Below are 19,090 nucleotides of genomic sequence, written 5' to 3'. Positions count from 1 at the left end.
ATCAGATGTATGCATGTACAGAGTTGTAGTATGAATATGTACAGTAATACAGGTATAAAGACACTATTAGGTCACTAAATGTAATTTAGTGAGACATTTTTTAAATTGAAGAAAATATAAAAAATCCAAGAGAAATTATGAAATCCACAAAAGATTTTATAATAATGAATAAAATAAAAGTATGACTTCTAGTCTGTCTCTCACATCATCTCATCATAATAAGAAAGCCTGATGACTGCTCTCCTGCAGCTCACCTGGAAGGTGTTAGGTGGGGGAGGGGTTATGTGTATTGCAATGACCCTTGGGTAAAGTAGTTCAGCATGCATAGACCACTGCACTTCCGCGTTACATTGAGCTCATGGAGGAGAGAGCCTGGATGAATGAATGTGGATGAGAGCCTTGGCATTAAGTGGTTGTAGCTACGGCTGTGGGGGTGCTGGAGACATGATCCAATAGACTTTTATACACCAGAGTCCTGAATATGTTGAGACCAGTCCCAAGTCGATCACCATATCGGCACTTTCTCGACCAAGCTATAGTCACTGTTGTGGAATATTTCAAATTAGCCAAACAGTGAAACTGTCGAAATTCAGACGAGTCAATTTGTATATATAAAAATATAGAATATAGTTTATTTCTGTGGCCAGAGAGCTCAGTTTACAATTGGACACACAGACGTCTGACCAGAAAGTGAGACGGAGCTCTGGTCAGATTTAGGCCTAACAAAATAAATTGTTTGGTTCCTGTTGGTTGTCAGGAAGGCCATGGGTAGGTAGGGAATTTATTTTCTTTTATTTTTTCCCACGCGACTATGGATAGGGAATTTATTTATTTAATAAAAATGTTGACGACAACATGGATGCATGTACTCTGCCAGCATGTTTAATATCCATAATACTAAAGGTTAAAATACAAAGACACTGTACTACAAAAGTACAATGTACAAAAGTAGTAGTATTAAAAATGCCACCCCTAAATACTACTCACTAAATATCCTGATGTCAGAGAGCTGTGCAAATATTGTGAAATACTTGCTTTTTATATATTCTCATTATTGACATGGATTGCACTTTTTGACTAAGATTTAACTAAACTTTATTGTAAAAAAAATATATATATTCTTTTTAACTCAAATAAATTTGGGTCGCACCTAAATCGGCAGGGTCGGTCGGCAACCGGAACCAAACCATTTATTTTGCATGCCAGATGCCGAGATATGACAAGAAAGGTCAACAAAAATGCCCTAGTGAGAAAAGATTAAGACTTGTCGCCTAGTGTCTTTGAGCTGTAGCTAGTTAACCTATATTAACTAGTCGAGGCTATCCACATAGAATATGTATTTTAACACAGAACTATATGACATGATGATATTTTCCCATCACATCAATTTTCCGCACCTACTCCCAAACTCTGCATGCGCAGATTAATGAACCTACCGGTATATCTCTGGACAATCCAGAGAGACTCCGTGGGCAATCTGCGCATGCAGAGTTCGGGAGTAGGTGCGGAAAAGTGACTAGCTTGGCCGAGAAAGTGCCGATATAGTGTTAACATATAATGAGATGTGATGTACTTTGTCTCTCGCGGTCTTCAGATGTCCATCCGGAAGGATCCGTCGTCTGTGCGTATCCGTGATGTCCTGCTGGAGATGCGACGCCATCGCATGGGTTTGATTCAGACCGCAGACCAGCTCCGCTTTTCCTACCTCGCTGTCATCGAAGGTGCCAAGTGCATCATGGGAGACACGTCTCTGCAGGCAAGTCTAATCTTAGGGATACGATCGCCGCATATCTCACGCGCAGTATATTCCGCGTGCTCCCAGGGCGGGCAGGCGTGCGGAACACTCCGTTTGAGAATCACTGTCTGTGAGTCTTGGGACAGAAAAGTTTTTCTTTTTGTTGTTGTTTTTGGCTCTCTACTCCCACGCACGTTGGATTTGAGTACGGTTCACTGAGACACGTGCGTGTTCTTGTGTTCTGAGTTCAGGACCAACAAGGGGTCTATAATTACTACACGGAGCATGGAATTATGGCTATTATAGCTGAATTTGCATCACTAATAAAGGATGGCTTTTCTAGAGAAGAAATAATCATTTCCAGAAATAAAAAAGCTGTCCCATCTCATTCCAAAAGGTAAGGTAAAACTGGGGTAGACTCTCCTCCCAACCAGGAGCATTATCTTCTTCCATCCTTGATTGGGTGCCACGGCCCTTCCGGGAAGTGCATCTGGCCTTGCCGCGTGAATACCAAACCTAGTCGCATTTCTCGGAGACGCTCTCTGATTGGCCGACGCCTGTTTCTACACTGGTTAAGCTTAGGCACTCTTTCGAAGTTGGTTAAGGTTAGAGTTTGTCTTAGAGCATGGCGATAGAACGCCAGGTAGTTTGTAGGCTGTTTGGCGTGGAAATGGGCAAAGACACAGCTCGTCACGGATTGGGCAAACGCGTCAGTGGCCAATCAGAGAGCGTCAGTCAGTGGCCAATCAGAGAGCGTCTCCGAGAAATGCGGCTTGGTTTGTTATACACGCGGCCTTTAAGGGCCATTAACCCTGTGTAAGCGCTCACCTTGTTTGTAGAGCTAAACCTATATTTTATATTATAGCTATGGATCTAATAACACTGTCGATTGTCAGTGAGTTGCTTCTGGTCAACATGCAAAAAACAGATACTTTTTTCATCCGTACATTTCCGTTTTATACCATTTTGAATATGAATATACTTTGGGTGCTTCTGAGTAATCCCAGGAAAAAGACACGAAAATAGCGTTTTAGTGGAATCCACTTATCACGTTGTCATTTTTCACCTGATTATCGAATCTTCCTGAAATCAACGCTAGATTATCGTTATTATCCTTCCTCATGCACCCATGAAATGTGGTTTAGAGCAGCGGTTCTCAACAGGGGTGCCTAGGCACACTAGGGTGCCTTGAGATTTCTCAAAAAAAAATTTATATGATTAAAGAAAATAGTCACTAAAGTGCTATCTGTTGCAGCTGCACTGTTTTCCATGAAAATACCACATTTTGATAAGTTTGACTATTTCTCAAAAACTTAATCATAATTTTTTTTAATATGTTTTGGTAGCTTTTTCATTTGTTTATTGGACAAGTCCGGCAGAGAGGAAGGATGGGAGAGAGATATGGGGGAAGACATTTGGCAAAGGTCGCCGGGTCCGGGAGTCGAACCCGGGACGGCCGTGCACCACCCTGAAAATCATTATTTAATAAAACACAGAAAAGGATCACCAAGTTACTCTGGATAAAGAACCCCTTTACAGACAACATTGAGACTGACACATCTCCATCCAAACTCTTGGAAGAACTCATTGAAATCTCATCTGATACCACCTGGAGAGCTCGTTTCAGTGAAGTGCCCCTGGAAACATGTTGGTCTGAGTGTGGTGCGGAGTACCAAGTATCTCATGATACCATTCAGCACCACTTATGTGTGAAGCTGGCTTTTCATCCATGACAGCTCTAAAAACAAAATATAGGGCCAAGTTGAGCCTTGAGGATGACATGCGTGTTGCCTTGTCAAAGATCTGCCCACTTATTGACAGTATTATTAGCCAGCAGCAGCAGACCTCGCATTGAGCTAGAAATGTCCACTGAGTGAACGAGTGCTTATTAGTGTGGGTAACCACACTTTTGTAAATCTATACTATTTATTTATTATTTATTCCGCCGATTTTTGTCCGCTAACTCCTCCCAGAGCTTTCGCACCACATACATGTGTAAGGTATAAAAACGCCCTTAACTTGAGTTGCTATTACTTTTTTTTTAAGCAGGACATTTTAGTCCATAAGGAATGAATGGCAGAACATTCTAGAACATTTGTGATGTCACAGTATGAAGTCATAATAGAACATTTGTGATGTCACAGTATGATGTCACAGTATGATGTCATAATAGAACACTCTAGAACACTTATGTTCTATATATTCAACAATGCTCTCAGTCAGATCTTTCTCATTGTGCATCTTGGAACAGGACAGGTTGGCTACAAATCGACTTTAAACAGGACATTTTGGTCCATTTCTCATACAAGATGCTTCACCGACTGTTTTTTTCTGTAAAGGTATATTCAAAGGTGAGTGTCCACAACGGCTAGATAGCTGTCCTCCGTAGGAATACACACCCTCTCCCGTTGGCCGGCGGTGCACAGGCATCACCTACACTTTCACACAATTTCCCCGTGCGGAATTGTCTAGTCTTCTGTATTTATTTATATTTTTTGAGAAATGTTAACTTGGTGATCCTTTTCTGTATTTAAAAGAAATACACGATTTTCTGTTTTTGAGAAATGGTCACACTTATCCAAATATGCAATTTTAATGGAAAACAGTGCAGCTGTAACAGATAACACTTTAGTGATAATTTTCTGTAATTTTATTAAAAAATATATGCTATTTGATTTACTACTAAAAGCAGTGTAATGTCAACAGCATACTAAGCCATTTAGACCTGAAACGCCATTTAGACCTTATTTTGACAGGACCGGAAAAGTCTTAATCATATATAGGGGTGCCCTGGAATATTTTATTGGACACAGGGGTGCCTTGGCAGCAGAAAGGTTGAGAACCCCTGGTTTAGAGCACCGCCACCAACGGGAAACAGCACAACACAGTCCACACGGATAGCTTCGATCTCGGGAGAAAAAATATCAGATCAACGCAAGAATAGATATATATTGTTCTTACCTTGTCTCTGATGTAATGCAAAAAAAAGTATTCAATTATCTGATTGCCATTTGAAGTACTGGGCGCGGGAGTCCGTGCCACGTTATTCGGCATTTCATATGAACGAGGGGTGGGGGCAGCCTCGTAGATGTATGGTGGTGATCGGTTACCTCGCCGAAGTATTTAAACCCCGCCCACACGGCTCAGCTCGGCCCAGATAACAAACCACATTGTGCGGCTGATTGGCGCAGTGGGCAAGGCGCTCGCCACTAACGCAGGGGACACTGGGTTCGAGCCCAGCTCTCGGCGTTGCTACCGGCTGGCCGGCCATTCATACTAACACAATTGGCAGGTGTTAGAGGGTGGGAAAGCCGGTGGGTGGGGATTTGACGTTGTGGACAGCGACTCCTACAGGTTGGTTTGGTGACGCCGGTGCGACGGAAGCAGGAAGTGACGGGGCAGCGTGAGCCTCCCACGCGTTACTCCTCGCCACTGAGAGCTCGAGCTGCTGCGGTGAAAAGATGCGACAGGCTGCCTCCTCGTGTACCGGAGGGGACACGTGATGCAAGGCTTCTGTCCTCACTACAACAACCGACCTGTGGGAGGCATAGTCTAGCAACGTTCAAGACAGGGGAGGGAATAATTGGATAATACAAAATTGGGATGGGAGACTAATAGAAAATGGGGAGAAAAAGTGGATAAAAAAAAGAAAAGAAAAACCACATCGTTTCTAATGGAGTGCAATAGCTGCCACAAGGTGGTAGGCGGCGGTATTGACCGTCTGCAATCTCAGACACACTCAGAACAGCATGCACAAGGTGCCTCGATAAATTATGAATGGCAATAGCGAATAAAAGAAATACTGTGAGAAAAACGTAGATCTACGTTAACGGCACTCAACCGTCGGGCCACAGAAACGTAGTCCAAGATTTCCAGGAAAGTTGATTCAACAATTTTCAGACAACCACTATACAAAAAGCCAATCTTGTCCCAATTTTCTAACAAGATTCTCGATGTGGTACTTAAATGTGAATTTGTTATCGAGCCATATTCCAAGATATTTCTATTCTGTTACCCTTTAAAAATGTGAAACCATTACAGTAGAGATGTGCAGATTGCCGTTGTCTATGTTTTCTGACTTTGAGAAGACTTGTTTAGAGGCATTTAAAACCAGTTTGACATTCATGAGTGCTTTTTTGAGCGTGTTAAATGAAAGCTGTAGGTTCTCCATGGCTAGTTGAACAGAGGTCGCTATACAATACACAATTGTGTCATCTGCATAATACTACTGTGTATAGGACTGGATCTAGATCTGAACCCTGCCTTTGTTATCTGCACAAACTCTGATTTGGCATCTCTGGACTTCACACGCAGACATCTTTCAAACAAATCATCCTGAAATGTAATGATGTATGGATCCCCCGCTTGTCTCCATTTACAGAATTGTGTTCTTTGACAATAAACATGTGAATTCTTAACGTTTCTCTCTTGTTTTTTTTTTTTAAAGGAGTCATGGAAAGAGCTCTCGAATGAGGAAGATGTTCCACCAGAGTTCACCCCTCCTCCTCCTCCTCTACCTCCTGCCAGAGACCCTCAGAACGGCAAGCTGGAGACCTCTTTCTTCCCCGAGAGGGACAGCGTCGAAGAGATACTGCAACAGAATGACATCCGAAGTGTGGGGTAAGCGCGTGTTCTCTCGCTCTGCTTTTCTTCTATTCAGAATGGCTAATTTCTTTGATTAGTACCGTAAATAATGAGAGGTATTTTATTCCGTCTATTTTATGCAAATCTTTTTTTTAATCTACTTTTTCTCCTCTTTTTATTTTTCTCCCATCCCAATTCCAATGTGGCAATTCTTCCCTCCCCTGTCTTGAACGTTGCTCACATATGCCCCCCACTGGCCGGTTGTAGGGAGGATAGAAGCCTTGCATCACCTGTCCCCTCCGCGTGAATACTTTCCCCAAGGTGGTTGTCCTTCCGCGTTCGGTTTGCGCGGCCTGATTGGCCACTGACTCTTCTCTCAGCGCCCAATCGCGTTGCGCCTAGCTTTCAGTTCCACAGCCCAAGTCCTTCAGATAAATTCTTTTTTTCAAAAAATCTTTTTTTCAGTTTTTTTTTTTACTTCGATTTGTGTGTGTGTGCGTGCGTGCGTGTGTGTGTGTGTGTGTGAGAACTACCCATCCCAGTTAGGACAGCCGAATCCCGTCCAATCTTTCGCCGTCGACTAAAGACTCACTTCTTCAACCATTATCTGAAATGATTAAAAAAAAAAAAAAAAAAAAAATCTAACCGTGACTAACCTTACTGTCATGCACTTTTCCTAATAAACTAACCTACACTGTAACACGCAACACTTTGATAAACATTGTTACTCAGCTGATAGAGTTGTACCCTTCTTGCTGTCTTGTCGTACAGAACTTGTAAGTCGCTTTGGATAAAAGCGTCAGCTAAATGACTAAATGTAAATGTGTGTGTGTGTGTGTGTGTGTGTGTCTGTGTGTGTGTGTGTGTGTGTGTGCGCGCATGAGGCCATTGGGTGGGGCCGGGGGACAAATACACTGGAGGAAATTAACCCAGCTCAGCACTGCCCAAATTATATCATCACTATTGCCTGTTTGAAGGATATCATCCTCAAATACATATACACCTACATGCCTTGTAGAATTCCACACATAAGAAAGAAAGATACTGGGATGAATAAACAAAATAGGAAATAAAATTTAGATAAGGTGCTACTGAGATGTTTTGGTGAGTTCTTTGTTTTTTTGTGGAAGTTGCCCTTCTTAAAAATGCATGAACATTCACTGATAATTGGTCTGTAGTGGAGTCTACAAGGTCTACATTGCCGGACCATGTAGAATCCGGACCTTGTAGACTGACATAATTCTGTGCATAGTTTAGTCTACACAGGCCATATTTCAAATAATCAAAATCTTACTTCATTCATCTTAAACATTCTTGATTTGGGGGATTGGTAGTTCCCATGAAATCTGAAGTTGTTCAAACGACAACAGCGATCCACCTTGAATTAAATGACACAGCCGAGTGAAACCTTGTTGGCTCAGTCACGAAAGGGGCTACTTAATTAATTAATCCAACCCACTTTATTTATAGAGCACATTTAAAAACAACAACGTTTATGAAAGTGCTGTACAAGTCCCACAACATAAGATAAAAAATTAAAAAAAATTAAAAAAAATATTTTTTTTTATTTTTTTTTTATTTTTTTTCGAAGCTTCGAATTAAAATCGAAGCTCGGCCCCGAAGCTTCGATTGCCAAAAAAAGCTTCGAAGGTCAGCCCTAGTGCTATTCATATCAATCGGCATCACATCAATATAAATAACGTATTGTTTTCATCTCTCTATATTAACGTAACGCGCTATTCATATCAATCGGCATCACATCAATATAAATAACGTATTGTTTTCATCTCTCTATATTAACGTAACGCGCTATTCATATCAATCGACATCACATGAATATAAATAACGTATTGTTTTCATCTATATTATCGTAACGCGCTATTCATATCAATCGACATCACATCAATATAAATAACGTATTGTTTTCATCTCTATATTAACGTAACGCGCTATTCATATCAATCGACATCACATCAATATAAGTAACGTATTGTTTTCATCTCTATATTAACGTAACGCGCTATTCATATCAATCGACATCACATCAATATAAATAACGTATTGTTTTCATCTCTATATTAACGTAACTAGCTATTCATATCAATCGACATCACATCAATATAAATAACGTATTGTTTTCAGTATATTGCACGGCGGTAGCAGTATATTGATGCACGGCGGTAGCAGTATATTGATGCACGGCGGTAGTAGTTTGCAGTTTGTAGTAGTGCATTGAGGACTTGTGGAACTGAGAAGTTCTGAAAGTTAGGAGCGAGCGTTAGGAGTAACACGATTGGGCGCTGAGAGAAGCGTCAGTGGCCAATCAGGCCGCGCAAACCGAACGCGGAAGGACAACCACCTTGGGGAAAGTATTCACGCGTCCCCTCCGGTACACGAGGAGGCAGCCTGTCACATGTTTTCACCTGCCAGCATGGACTCTCATTGGCGAGGTGTAACGTGTGGGAGGCTCACACTACCCCCGCCATTTCCTGTCTGCTGTGCAAGCGTCCCCAACCGACCTGTAGGAGTCGCTGTCCACAACGTCCAGATTACCACCAATCGACTTCCACCCACTAGCTCTGCCAATTGAGATAGTATGACGACTGGCCCAAGCCGGAGGCAACGCCGACAGCCGGAGTTGAACCCGGTGTCTCTTGCGTTGGTAACGAGCGCAATGTCCGCTGCGCCACCCAGCCGCCTTATTTTATGCAAATCTTATGATGATTGGTAATGTGGTATTCTCCGTTATATAATTTAATTATAATTAATGTTCCCACTTGGAAGTGGCGGATAGGGGTAGGGCATGATAAGTTTAGGCTTCTTCCTACTCCTTTTCGAACAGTGATATGTATATTTTTCGTTGTTTGTCTTTTTATTTTTTTAATCATGTTCGAAATAAAGATTCATTCATTATTGTACTGTAAATGAGAGCCATTTTATGCCCATGTCTATTTTATGTCTACATTACTACTGTGAAGAACTTTGGGTGGCACTTTTGTAAGAGAGGTGCTATACAAATAACGTTTATTTCTCATCTAAAAGAGGCGTGTACGTTTTTTAAATATTTTTATTCTTACTCACCCCGGGAGAAGGAGGGGATATTCAGATTGCAGAGCAAGGCCTCTTTGTCCAGATAAGATTTCTACTCTGATGGGGAGTCCACTGTACACTACAATCAAATGTATTGAGGGGCATTTCTACTTGAATTCTGTTTCCTCAGAATTCTATCATCAGTGACATCATCATCATTACAACTTTCATCTCTTAAAAAGTCTTGATAACGCAACGATTGCGCGCCGGAAAGGCTGAACTCATTCAGCGCCGGCCATTATCCTTATCCCGTTCTAGTTAGGCCACGCTTGAAAGATAGGTGTGCGTCACCTTGTTTTTAGAGCTATATCTATATTATAGCTATGGAGACAATACTATGGTCTTTTGACAGTCAGTATCTTCCGTCGAACATGCAAAAAATAAGAGATTTTTTCATGTATACGTTTGCACGTTATCCCGTGGTGAATATTGTATAATTTCAGAGTGATCCGGGCTAATTCCTGAAAATCTGAGTTATAGGGCGCTACGTGAATTTAGCTAAAAGCATTGGCATTTCATCCCTGGACACGCTACTATTTCCAAATCAAATGTATATAATAGGTATCGGGGCTCGAAATTTACATTTTTACTTGGTAGCACTGGTGCTCCCAACTTCAAAAAGTTGGGAGCACCAGCAAATATTTTAGGAGCACCCACCAAAATGTAAGGAGCACCAACAATATATACCGGTATGTAATATATTTTTTTTATTGATTAAAAAAAAACGACAATATAACAGTACTGTAATGCAGTAAAACAGTGAAAGTAGCCTTAAACTATAGTATAGTGTAGACCTAGTTAGGGGTGGGAATCACCAGTTTCATCACGTTTCGATACAATATCGATTCTTTGGACAACGATGCGATATTTGCCAATATCACAGTCTGCCACGATTCGATTCAGGTGCCTGCGATCGATATGAGACGATATTATATGACATTTAACACGATCAGTAACATTTAGATCAACTCAAAAAAGGCAACGGAAATATCATTTGACATTTTTATTTTTGAGCTCTTCCAGACATTTAAATGAAAAACAATCTATTGTTCACTGTAAAGTGCCACGTTTTGATATATTGAGCTTTAAACTTTAAGTAAATTTTCTTGGAACTCACAACTCACAACACGCAAACCTAAAACCCCTTCCTCTCCCAAACCGTTCCTGCAATTGTTTTATGTTGCATGATGATCATGAATACATTTATTATGTATTGTATTTTTTATGTTTAAAATATCAACATTATCTGTCCATCCTCAGTACATTTACTATAAATATACTATACTTCATCTGGTCTTTCCAAACGCACACACACACACACACAGGGAGAATGCCTGCAAAATAGGCACACTAGCCTTGCTCTGTTGCAATGTCCGTGTTCCAGACGCTACTGCTGTGCTGTGAGCCGAGCAGATACGACTATGGTCGCACCAGAACAATTATTTGCACTCGCACAAATGCTCCCAATTATATTTTGATGTCGCACAGATACAATTTCGGTCGCATATGCGACCAATTCGGTCGCAATTTCGAGCCCTGGGTATTACGTTTCATCTTGAATGCATGAAAGGGGGGGGGGGGTCGTTTCTGATGCTTTGATTGCCAGAGGTAAGGGCATTCATTTTGAACACCACACACGCTGATCAGCCGGATTGATATGAAATCATTGCAGGATCAAGGTGGAATTGACTTCAGATAGTCCTTTCCTTTGATCGGGGCTATTCCATAAAGAATATTCCAATTGTTTGATCGCGATTTCCACTATTGATGTCCATCTGGTCCATGATATAATCCGGCACAACACATGCGTTGAGTGTCCTGGACACGTTTCAATGTGATCGAGTGAACCTCTAGGCTTCCCTGGACAAAAATTCTCCGCCCGGAGGGGTTTAAATGTAACACACGGTCTGGAACAGGGTTTACTGCACTCTCTATACTGCCACCTAGCAGGATCTGCCCGGTACTGCACCCTCTGGGTCTCAGTATGCCTTTTAACGGCAACATACAGGTCTGTGACATTGAATAGAATATTAGAATCGAAAAAAAGGTAAAACTATCCAAAAATGCTGAACGGTTGGCGAGCAAACACGTATATATATATGTGGATGGCGCAGATTGAGTTACTTAATACCGATCTCTCCCCCTCCCCCAGAGGCGACAGTGGCTCAGGAGGTAGAGTGGTCGTCTGGTAGTCGGAAGGTTCCCGGTTCGATTCCCCGCTCCTCCCAGGCAGTGTGTCGATGTGTCCTTGAGCAAGACACTTAACCCCCAATTGCTCCCGATGTGCAGGTTGGCACCTTAGATGGTCGCCTCTGCCGTCTGTGTGAATGTGTGAGTGAGTGGGTGAAAATGTGAGGAAACATTTTAAAGTGCTTTGGATAAAAGCTGCTATATAAAAATGCACCATTTACCATTTGACTGCAGTTCCTCCCGGGAGGGCGAGCTGCGGAGGAGGGGCGTGGCTGGCGCCGAGCCTCTGGACCAGCCCGACAGCCAGGTGGGGAGCAAGGACCACAGCCGCAGCAGAGCTCCAGCTCAACCCCACGAGCAGCAGCAGCAGCAGCAGCGAGAGGCAGAGGAGGAGCCGCGGGAACCGCCCCCCAGGGCCACGGAGCAGCCGGGGGACAGCTCCCCCGCCCCCCCGGGGACTTGGAGCCCGCTGCTGGCTAACGTGTGCCTGTGCACGGCCCTGGCTCTGGGCGCTTACGTCTGCTACCGAGCCTGTTTCCACTGAGCTATTTCCTTCCTCTCCTGTTCCTCCTCCTCCTCCTCCTCCTTTTTTTTTTTTTTTTTTTTTTTTTTCTCTCTTCACTGTTTTTGCAGGGTGAATCGCCCCCCCCCCCCCCTCTCTCTCTTGACTCTCTTTTGAGTTTTTACTCTGCAGGCAAGTGGATTGTTTTGGACTTTCACCAGATTCAGGCTCGTTTTCTTATTTTTATTTTTTATTTACAAATGCAGTGCAAAAGGGGTTAGAGTGTGTCGGGAGTAAAGGACCCACCCCCCCCCCCCCCCCCCCCCCCAAATCATCTACCTTAACTCCCCTTCAAACTGTCAGTTTGGATGCTCAGGGCCTCGATTTTCAGGTGTCACATCATCCCAAAAATACACGTGTTGTTGACTGAGAAGGAGCAGAGTCTCGGCGCATGTTTTTCTTCCTTGCCGGGTCCCTGGAGGAAGCTGTGTCTTTAGCTCCGGGTCCCTGGAGGAAGCTGTGTCTTTAGCTCCGGGTCCCTGGAGGAAGCTGTGTCTTTAGCTCCGGTGTTCTGTGTGAACCACTCTGTGAACCAGGCTGAGCGGTCCCATCAAAACCCACTGTGCACACGTGCCCTCTCTCTCTCTCTCTCTCTCTCTCTCTCTCTCTCTCTCTCTCTCTCTCTCATATATATATCCCTCTCTCTGTCTCTCTCCCGCTCTCCATCTCTGCTCCCTCTCTATATCTCTCTATATATATCTCTCTCTCCCTCTCTATATATCTCTATATATATCTCTCTCTGTCTCTCCCGCTCTCTATCTCTCCTCCCTCTCTATATCTCTACTGTATATATCTCTCTCTCTCCCGCTCTCTCTCCATCCCTCTCTATATCTCCCTCCCTCTCTCTCTATATATATATATATATATATATCTATATATATCTCTCCCTCTATCCCTCTCTCTGTCTCCCACTCTCTATCTCTCCTCCCTCTCTATATCTCTCTCTATATATCTCCCTTTCTGTCTCTCTCTCTCTCTCTATCCCTCTGTCTCCCGCTCTGTATCTCTCCTCCCCCTCTCTTCTCTCCCTCTCTCCACCCCCTCTTCTCTCTCTCTCTCTCTCTCTCTCTCTCTCTCTCTCTCTCTCTCTCTCTCTCTCTCTCTCTCTCTCTCTCTCTCTCTCTCTCTCTCTCTCTCTCGTACCAAACCACACTCTGAAATGTTCTTCCATTTCAGCCTTTTTTGTTGTTGTTGCTAAGATGTCCATCAGGCTTTAATTTTGTTCTCTTTCCCCAAACCTTTTTTTGTTTCTCTCTCCCCTCCCTTTTACAGTTCCTTTTTTAAACATGTTGGTCGGGAATCGCAGAGCTTGATTGACGACCGCCTGACTTGTCTCTTAGGCATACAAGTAATAAGAAAAGATACCAAACCTCTTTTGTTTTATCATTCTACTTTTAGACAGGGGCAGTATTATATACCCCAAGAAAAGAAAATTAAGCTGAAACTAAAACATGGAAGAAACGGAGGGAAGCGCGCCCTGCTCCGACCAGGGCCTCGCGCAGAGCGGCCACGATCGACCCGATCTCGAGCCCCACCCGACCCTCCGCCATTGGAGGAAAGACGAAAGAGGGTGGGGTTAGAGACAGGGCCACTTGATATTGTGATCCATCTTCACCACTGCCCCATATCGGGCTGCAGGAGGCACACTGTCCCGAGCGCTTGAGTGTGCAAGTGTGTGTCTGTGTGCGAGTGCGTGTGCACACAAATCTGCGAGAGTGGTAGTAGTTGATTGTCGGAGCTTTCTACTTTCTACGGAGCTCGAGATATCTACTCGGCGAGAAATATTCGAGCTGATAACATTTGAAGTACACATGTGAAATGTAATCTAGGTCGTCGCCTCCTGGTAATTGATATATAACCCCCCCCCCCCCCCCCCGTGCTTTATGGTGTCCTGCTACAGTAACTTGATGTTTATACAGGCGAGACTACTTGAAGGTACAGTTATGCCTTGAACGGATGTGGTGCATTCGCTGCACATGTCTTGAGCTGTCGTGTGTCGTACCCCCCCCCCCCCTTTTGCCCCGAATGTCTAAAAGAAATTGGCCTCAGTGAGACGCTGATACAAATAGAATTTCTTTTTTCTTTTTTTATAAACAAATAGATTTTCAATAAAAAATTTAAAGGTGCTTTTTTTTTTTCTCTCTACATGTTAAAATAATAGCTCTACATCACTGATACAGTGTTTTGGTCTGTAACATGGGTCTCCCAATCCCTCCACTCTGCAGTAAACAGAAAACAGGATCTGGTGTCCCCGTTTTAAGCAAATGTGTCCTTGAAACAAGTACAATAATCTGCCAGTGCTAATAATTGCTAATTTGGCTTGGCAAGATTTCTTGAAATAAGTAAAAATATCTAGGGCTTTCTCTCCTGATTGGATAAAGTGGGAAGGGATACCAGAACATGTATTTTGTGTTTACTACAGAGCGGAGGGACCCATGTTACTGACCAAACACTCTTTTATCAGTGATGACTGTCGGAATGTAGAGCTATTAAGACACTTATTTTAACAAACAAAAAAAAATTCCATTACAGCACCTTTAACCTTGTTTAATGACTCGTCGTTATTATGATCATTATTCAGGGAGAGCAGCCGTTTGCCGTCACCGTGAACGAGCCGCGCGGAGGCTTCCCTCATATGCCGTGTAAAGTGAATGTGTAAAAGACAACGAGGAATGCATCCTAATGGAACGTTGGGACGTGATGTTGGTTATTACGTGTGTTTCAGTAGCTGGTGCCTCTGAACACGGGAAGCCGCATTTACGCACAAGAACGCCAGCTTATATAACCAGTTGAGATGCAAAGTAGCTGATCTAAGTGACCCTTTTCTCTCTCTTCGCCAGCAATACTTCAGTAGATCACCCTTTACATTTCCATCTTCTGAATGCTAAAAACATCCCGTCTTGTTTGAACAGGGAGCCAGGGATTCTGAACCAACCAAAAATCAAACACCAGCACAGGGATATATATATATATATGTATGTGTATATTTATACATATATACACATACATATACAGTATATACAAAAACACTGTAGTGATGATCCGTTTTGTCATGGCATGCCATGGACCTGAGCTGATTACGTTTTTTTTTTTTTTTTTTTTTTATATATGATTACTTTTTACGCACCCTGCTGTTGTGAATCAACAGGTTTTTTCCTGGGAAGAGATTAGCTCAGCTGCTAGCGTTCAGTTTACCTTTGTGACTGAGATTAATTACAGTACTCGAGTCCCAACGGCTGTATCTTTTCTCTAGAATGTATGAATGTCCTGCTCATGGACACACCCACATGATTTCCCTTTTTCTTTTCTTTTCCAAAATTCAGGTTTCATTGTACTGACTTTATTGTTTCTGCTTCAGCGTGTGATATTACTCACAGCATCTGGGAATGTAATGCCCCAGGTTTTCCTGTTTTTTCTATACTTATATGCTGAGCTCAAAAAACATTTGTCTTTTTATTTTATTTACATCATTGTTTTTTCCTTTTTTTTAATAAAAATAAATCTGCTGATTTGTTCTGGTTTTTACTAGAACTGATTCGTGTTCATGACTTAATTTTTCAGTCGGAATTCTGAACAAAGGCTATGGTAAATAAAATGTCACATACGAACGGGGCTGTCTTATCTCATTGTTAACCCGCTGATGGATGAGGGAAGGGCTGATGTTGTCCTCGTGTGTTGTGACCGAACAGGAGAGGCGTGTCATAGGTTATATATTTGATATATATTTTGTATCGGGTTATATATTTTGTATTGGGTTGTACATTTTATATACATATCATATCGGGTTATATATTTTGTATCGTAGGTTATATATTTGATATATATTTCATATCGGGTTATATATTTTGTGTCGGGTTATATATTTCATATCGGCTTATATATATTATATATATTTCATATAGGGTAATATATTTTGTATCATAGGTTATATATTTGATATATTTATTGTCATTATGCAGCACAAGTACAGTACAATAAAAATAAGCTTGGAATCCAACCAGGGTGCAAATGTAACAGTAAAGTGCAATAGTAATATACAATGTAGGCTATAGGTGATTAAACTGGGTATAACATATATAAATCAGTACTACTGGGTGTAGTCATCATCATCATCTTCGTTTTACTTCCCTATTTTCCCACTACAGTGAGGTTGGACGGGGCGATGATGACTCCACGCCACTGGGCCCGGTTTTGTGCCATGTCGTGTAGTGCAAATCAGATGTATGTACAGAATTAATATTTTTATGTACAGTGATACAGGTATGAAGACAGTATGGTATTAGTCATACTGGCCAGCAGCGTAACTAGTAAGGGTATATATGAAAGGGATATGTACAGATATAGTATATGTTGTATGAAAATATATGTATAGGGTAACAAAACAAAAAATATATATATGGTATATACAGCATTATTGTACATGCTATGCAGAGTTATATGCAGGTGTATAAGTAGGTATATAGAAGGATTATATTATTATATTCTGGTATATTCAGACATACACTTTAACATTTTAGTTACAAAGACTTAATTTCCTGCATTCTGGTCCAGGAATTTTAGAATTTTTACCCTTTAAGTGCCAGTGTTTGTGATGGCATCACAAATGATTGTTAAAAGAAACACACTTAAATATTTTCAATATATCAAATGCAAAGTGGATTTTTCTAGGGGGGATTATTACAGGCTAGCATAATTATGTCAATGATTAGCAACAACACTGATTTCGACTGATTTTATTTATTTTTTTATAATGTCAGATTGAAAAAAAATACTCATACCACTAAACTAAATTGTCCTCTTCAAAAACGCTATACAAATATTATGTTGAAATCATTTTTTCTTTCATAAATCTTTTATTCAACTACAGCCCTGCACCACATATTCAATTCATTTTATAATTGTAACCCTATCCCAGTGTGTGTGATGGCATCACAAATAGTTTCAATATATTAAATGGGGGGGATTATTACAGGCTATGTGTCAATGATTACCAACAACACTGATTTTGATGGGTTTTTTGTAATGTCAGATTTATTTAACAACTCTTCAGAAAAGTGGGAGTATTTAATTTTTGATCTGACATTACAAAAAAATAAAAATGGTTATGATTGATTGATTGAAAACTTTAGACGGGGTGGGGGAAACTACAACTGTACAAGCAAAACTGTACATTGGAATATCGACGAAACCTTACTTGGTCCCAAGAAGAGGGTCTCGTGTATTATTGGGTTAGGACATTTACTGTACATTTACAGGGGCCAGTTTCGAATTGCAGTCTCCCGTAGGTGCTCATTGAGAGTGGTTTTGAAAGTGGGTAGTGATTCACATTCCTTTACAGCTTTGGGTAGGGCGTTCCACATTGATTGACGTGTTTAGTCCCTTGTTTGAGCCGAATCTGTGTTTAACATGATTTGTGGAGCTCCCTCTGGTGTTGTGGTCGTGGTATTCACTGACCTTTGGGACGTATTTTGACATGTACATGGGTACTTTAGTCGTGTAGTGTATCTTGTAGACCAGGCCCATTGCAAGTTGCTGTACTCTGTCGTCTACTCTAAGCCATCCTAGGTAGTCAAAGTGGGCAGGGGTGAGGTGGGTTCTAGGAGTAAGGTCAAGTAGTAGTCTGACCAGTTTGTTTTGTGATGTTTGTAATCTTGTTTTTTTAGAGCCTTTGAGGTGCTTTGGTACCATGAGGTGCAAGCATAGTCGTAGTACCCTTGAATGAGTTCTCCTGCCAGAGTCTTCAGGGTATTCTTGTTTACCAGAGAGGAGATCCGGTACAAGAATCTAGTTCGTTGGTTGACTTTTTTGATTACATTGGATGCCATTTTGTCACAGGAAAGATTTGCCTCTAGGATGGAACCTAGGTATGTAATTTCATCTTTCCTTGTGACAATATTGTCACCCACTGTAACTGAGAAGCTGTCGGTCTTGCTGAGTTTGTTATTTGATCCGAAGAGAATGGACTCTGTTTTACCCAGGTGTAATGATAGTTTGTTATCAGCGAGCCAGGTGCAGATTCTGCCGAGTTCTGAGCTGAGGGTTTTTTCAACCTGTAACTTGTTCTTGTCAGAGACCAGCAGGGCTGAGTCGTCCGCGAACAAGAACAAGTTGCAGTCGCAAGCTGACGACATGTCATTTGCATAAATTAGGAACAGTAGCGGTCCTAGTATGCTTCCTTGTGGAACACCACAGCCCACTGTGAGGGGGGGGGATAGGGTACCGTTTACCTCCACAATCTGTTCTCTCCCCTCAAGATAGGATTGCATCCAGCTCACTGACTATCAAAACCAATTGCTTTTAGCTTGTCAATCAGAATGGAGTGATTGACAGCAGTGTCGAAGGCCTTTTGTAGGTCCAGCATGACCATGCCGCAGTATTTTCCCGCGTCCACCTCTTGTTTGATGTGGTCGTTCAAATAGAGAAGGCATGTGTCAGGGGAGTGGGATGTTCTGTAGCCAGATTGGAATTCGTAGATTAGATTCTTTCCCGCTAGGTACTTTTCGACCTGTTCGTAGACTCTTTTTTCCATGACTTTCGAGATGGAGGTAAGAATAGAAACAGGGCGGTAGTTGCCTGGGTCTAATTTTGCTGCCCTTTTTGTGCAGGTGGGTCACTCTCACAATTTTGATCAGATCAGCTGAAGTTGAATAAAAGATGTATGACTGTTTAGACTGCGTTACTCTCTGTCACAGTGACCTCCTGGTTGTTCCCCATTGGCTAATTATCGCGCCGCCGCAACTAGAAACACTGGCCTGCTTCTAAATTCAGTGGCCTGACTGCGGGCAAAAATGTGTTTGTATAATATATATATAACCCCCGGTGCTCCCAATGGCCAGTCCGGGCTACATGAATACTTTGGGCAGCCGAAGAGTGCTTCCGCGTTCGAGTTTTGCGCTCTGATTGGCCAGGTCATGTGACATGTGCGCCAA

At 42.1% G+C, this 19,090-nt stretch overlaps 1 protein-coding gene across 1 annotated transcript in view; it reads left to right on the top strand.

The window, feature by feature from the left end:
- ptpn1 (protein tyrosine phosphatase non-receptor type 1) overlaps nt 1–12,179 on the top strand; it is a 52,340-nt gene extending 40,161 nt beyond the window's left edge. Inside the window, exons 7-9 of the mRNA XM_084333265.1 lie at nt 1,595–1,756; nt 6,183–6,355; nt 11,834–12,179. Coding sequence (XP_084189391.1) covers nt 1,595–1,756; nt 6,183–6,355; nt 11,834–12,143 — 645 coding nt within the window. The 3' untranslated portion in view covers nt 12,144–12,179. The remainder of the gene's footprint in view (nt 1–1,594; nt 1,757–6,182; nt 6,356–11,833) is intronic.
- The last annotated feature ends 6,911 nt before the right edge of the window (nt 12,180–19,090 follow it).

The sequence above is a fragment of the Notolepis coatsorum genome (genome assembly GCF_963971535.1).
Source record: "Notolepis coatsorum genome assembly, chromosome: 17".
NCBI lineage: Eukaryota > Metazoa > Chordata > Actinopteri > Aulopiformes > Paralepididae > Notolepis > Notolepis coatsorum.
This window is presented reverse-complemented; position numbering and strand designations above follow the sequence as displayed.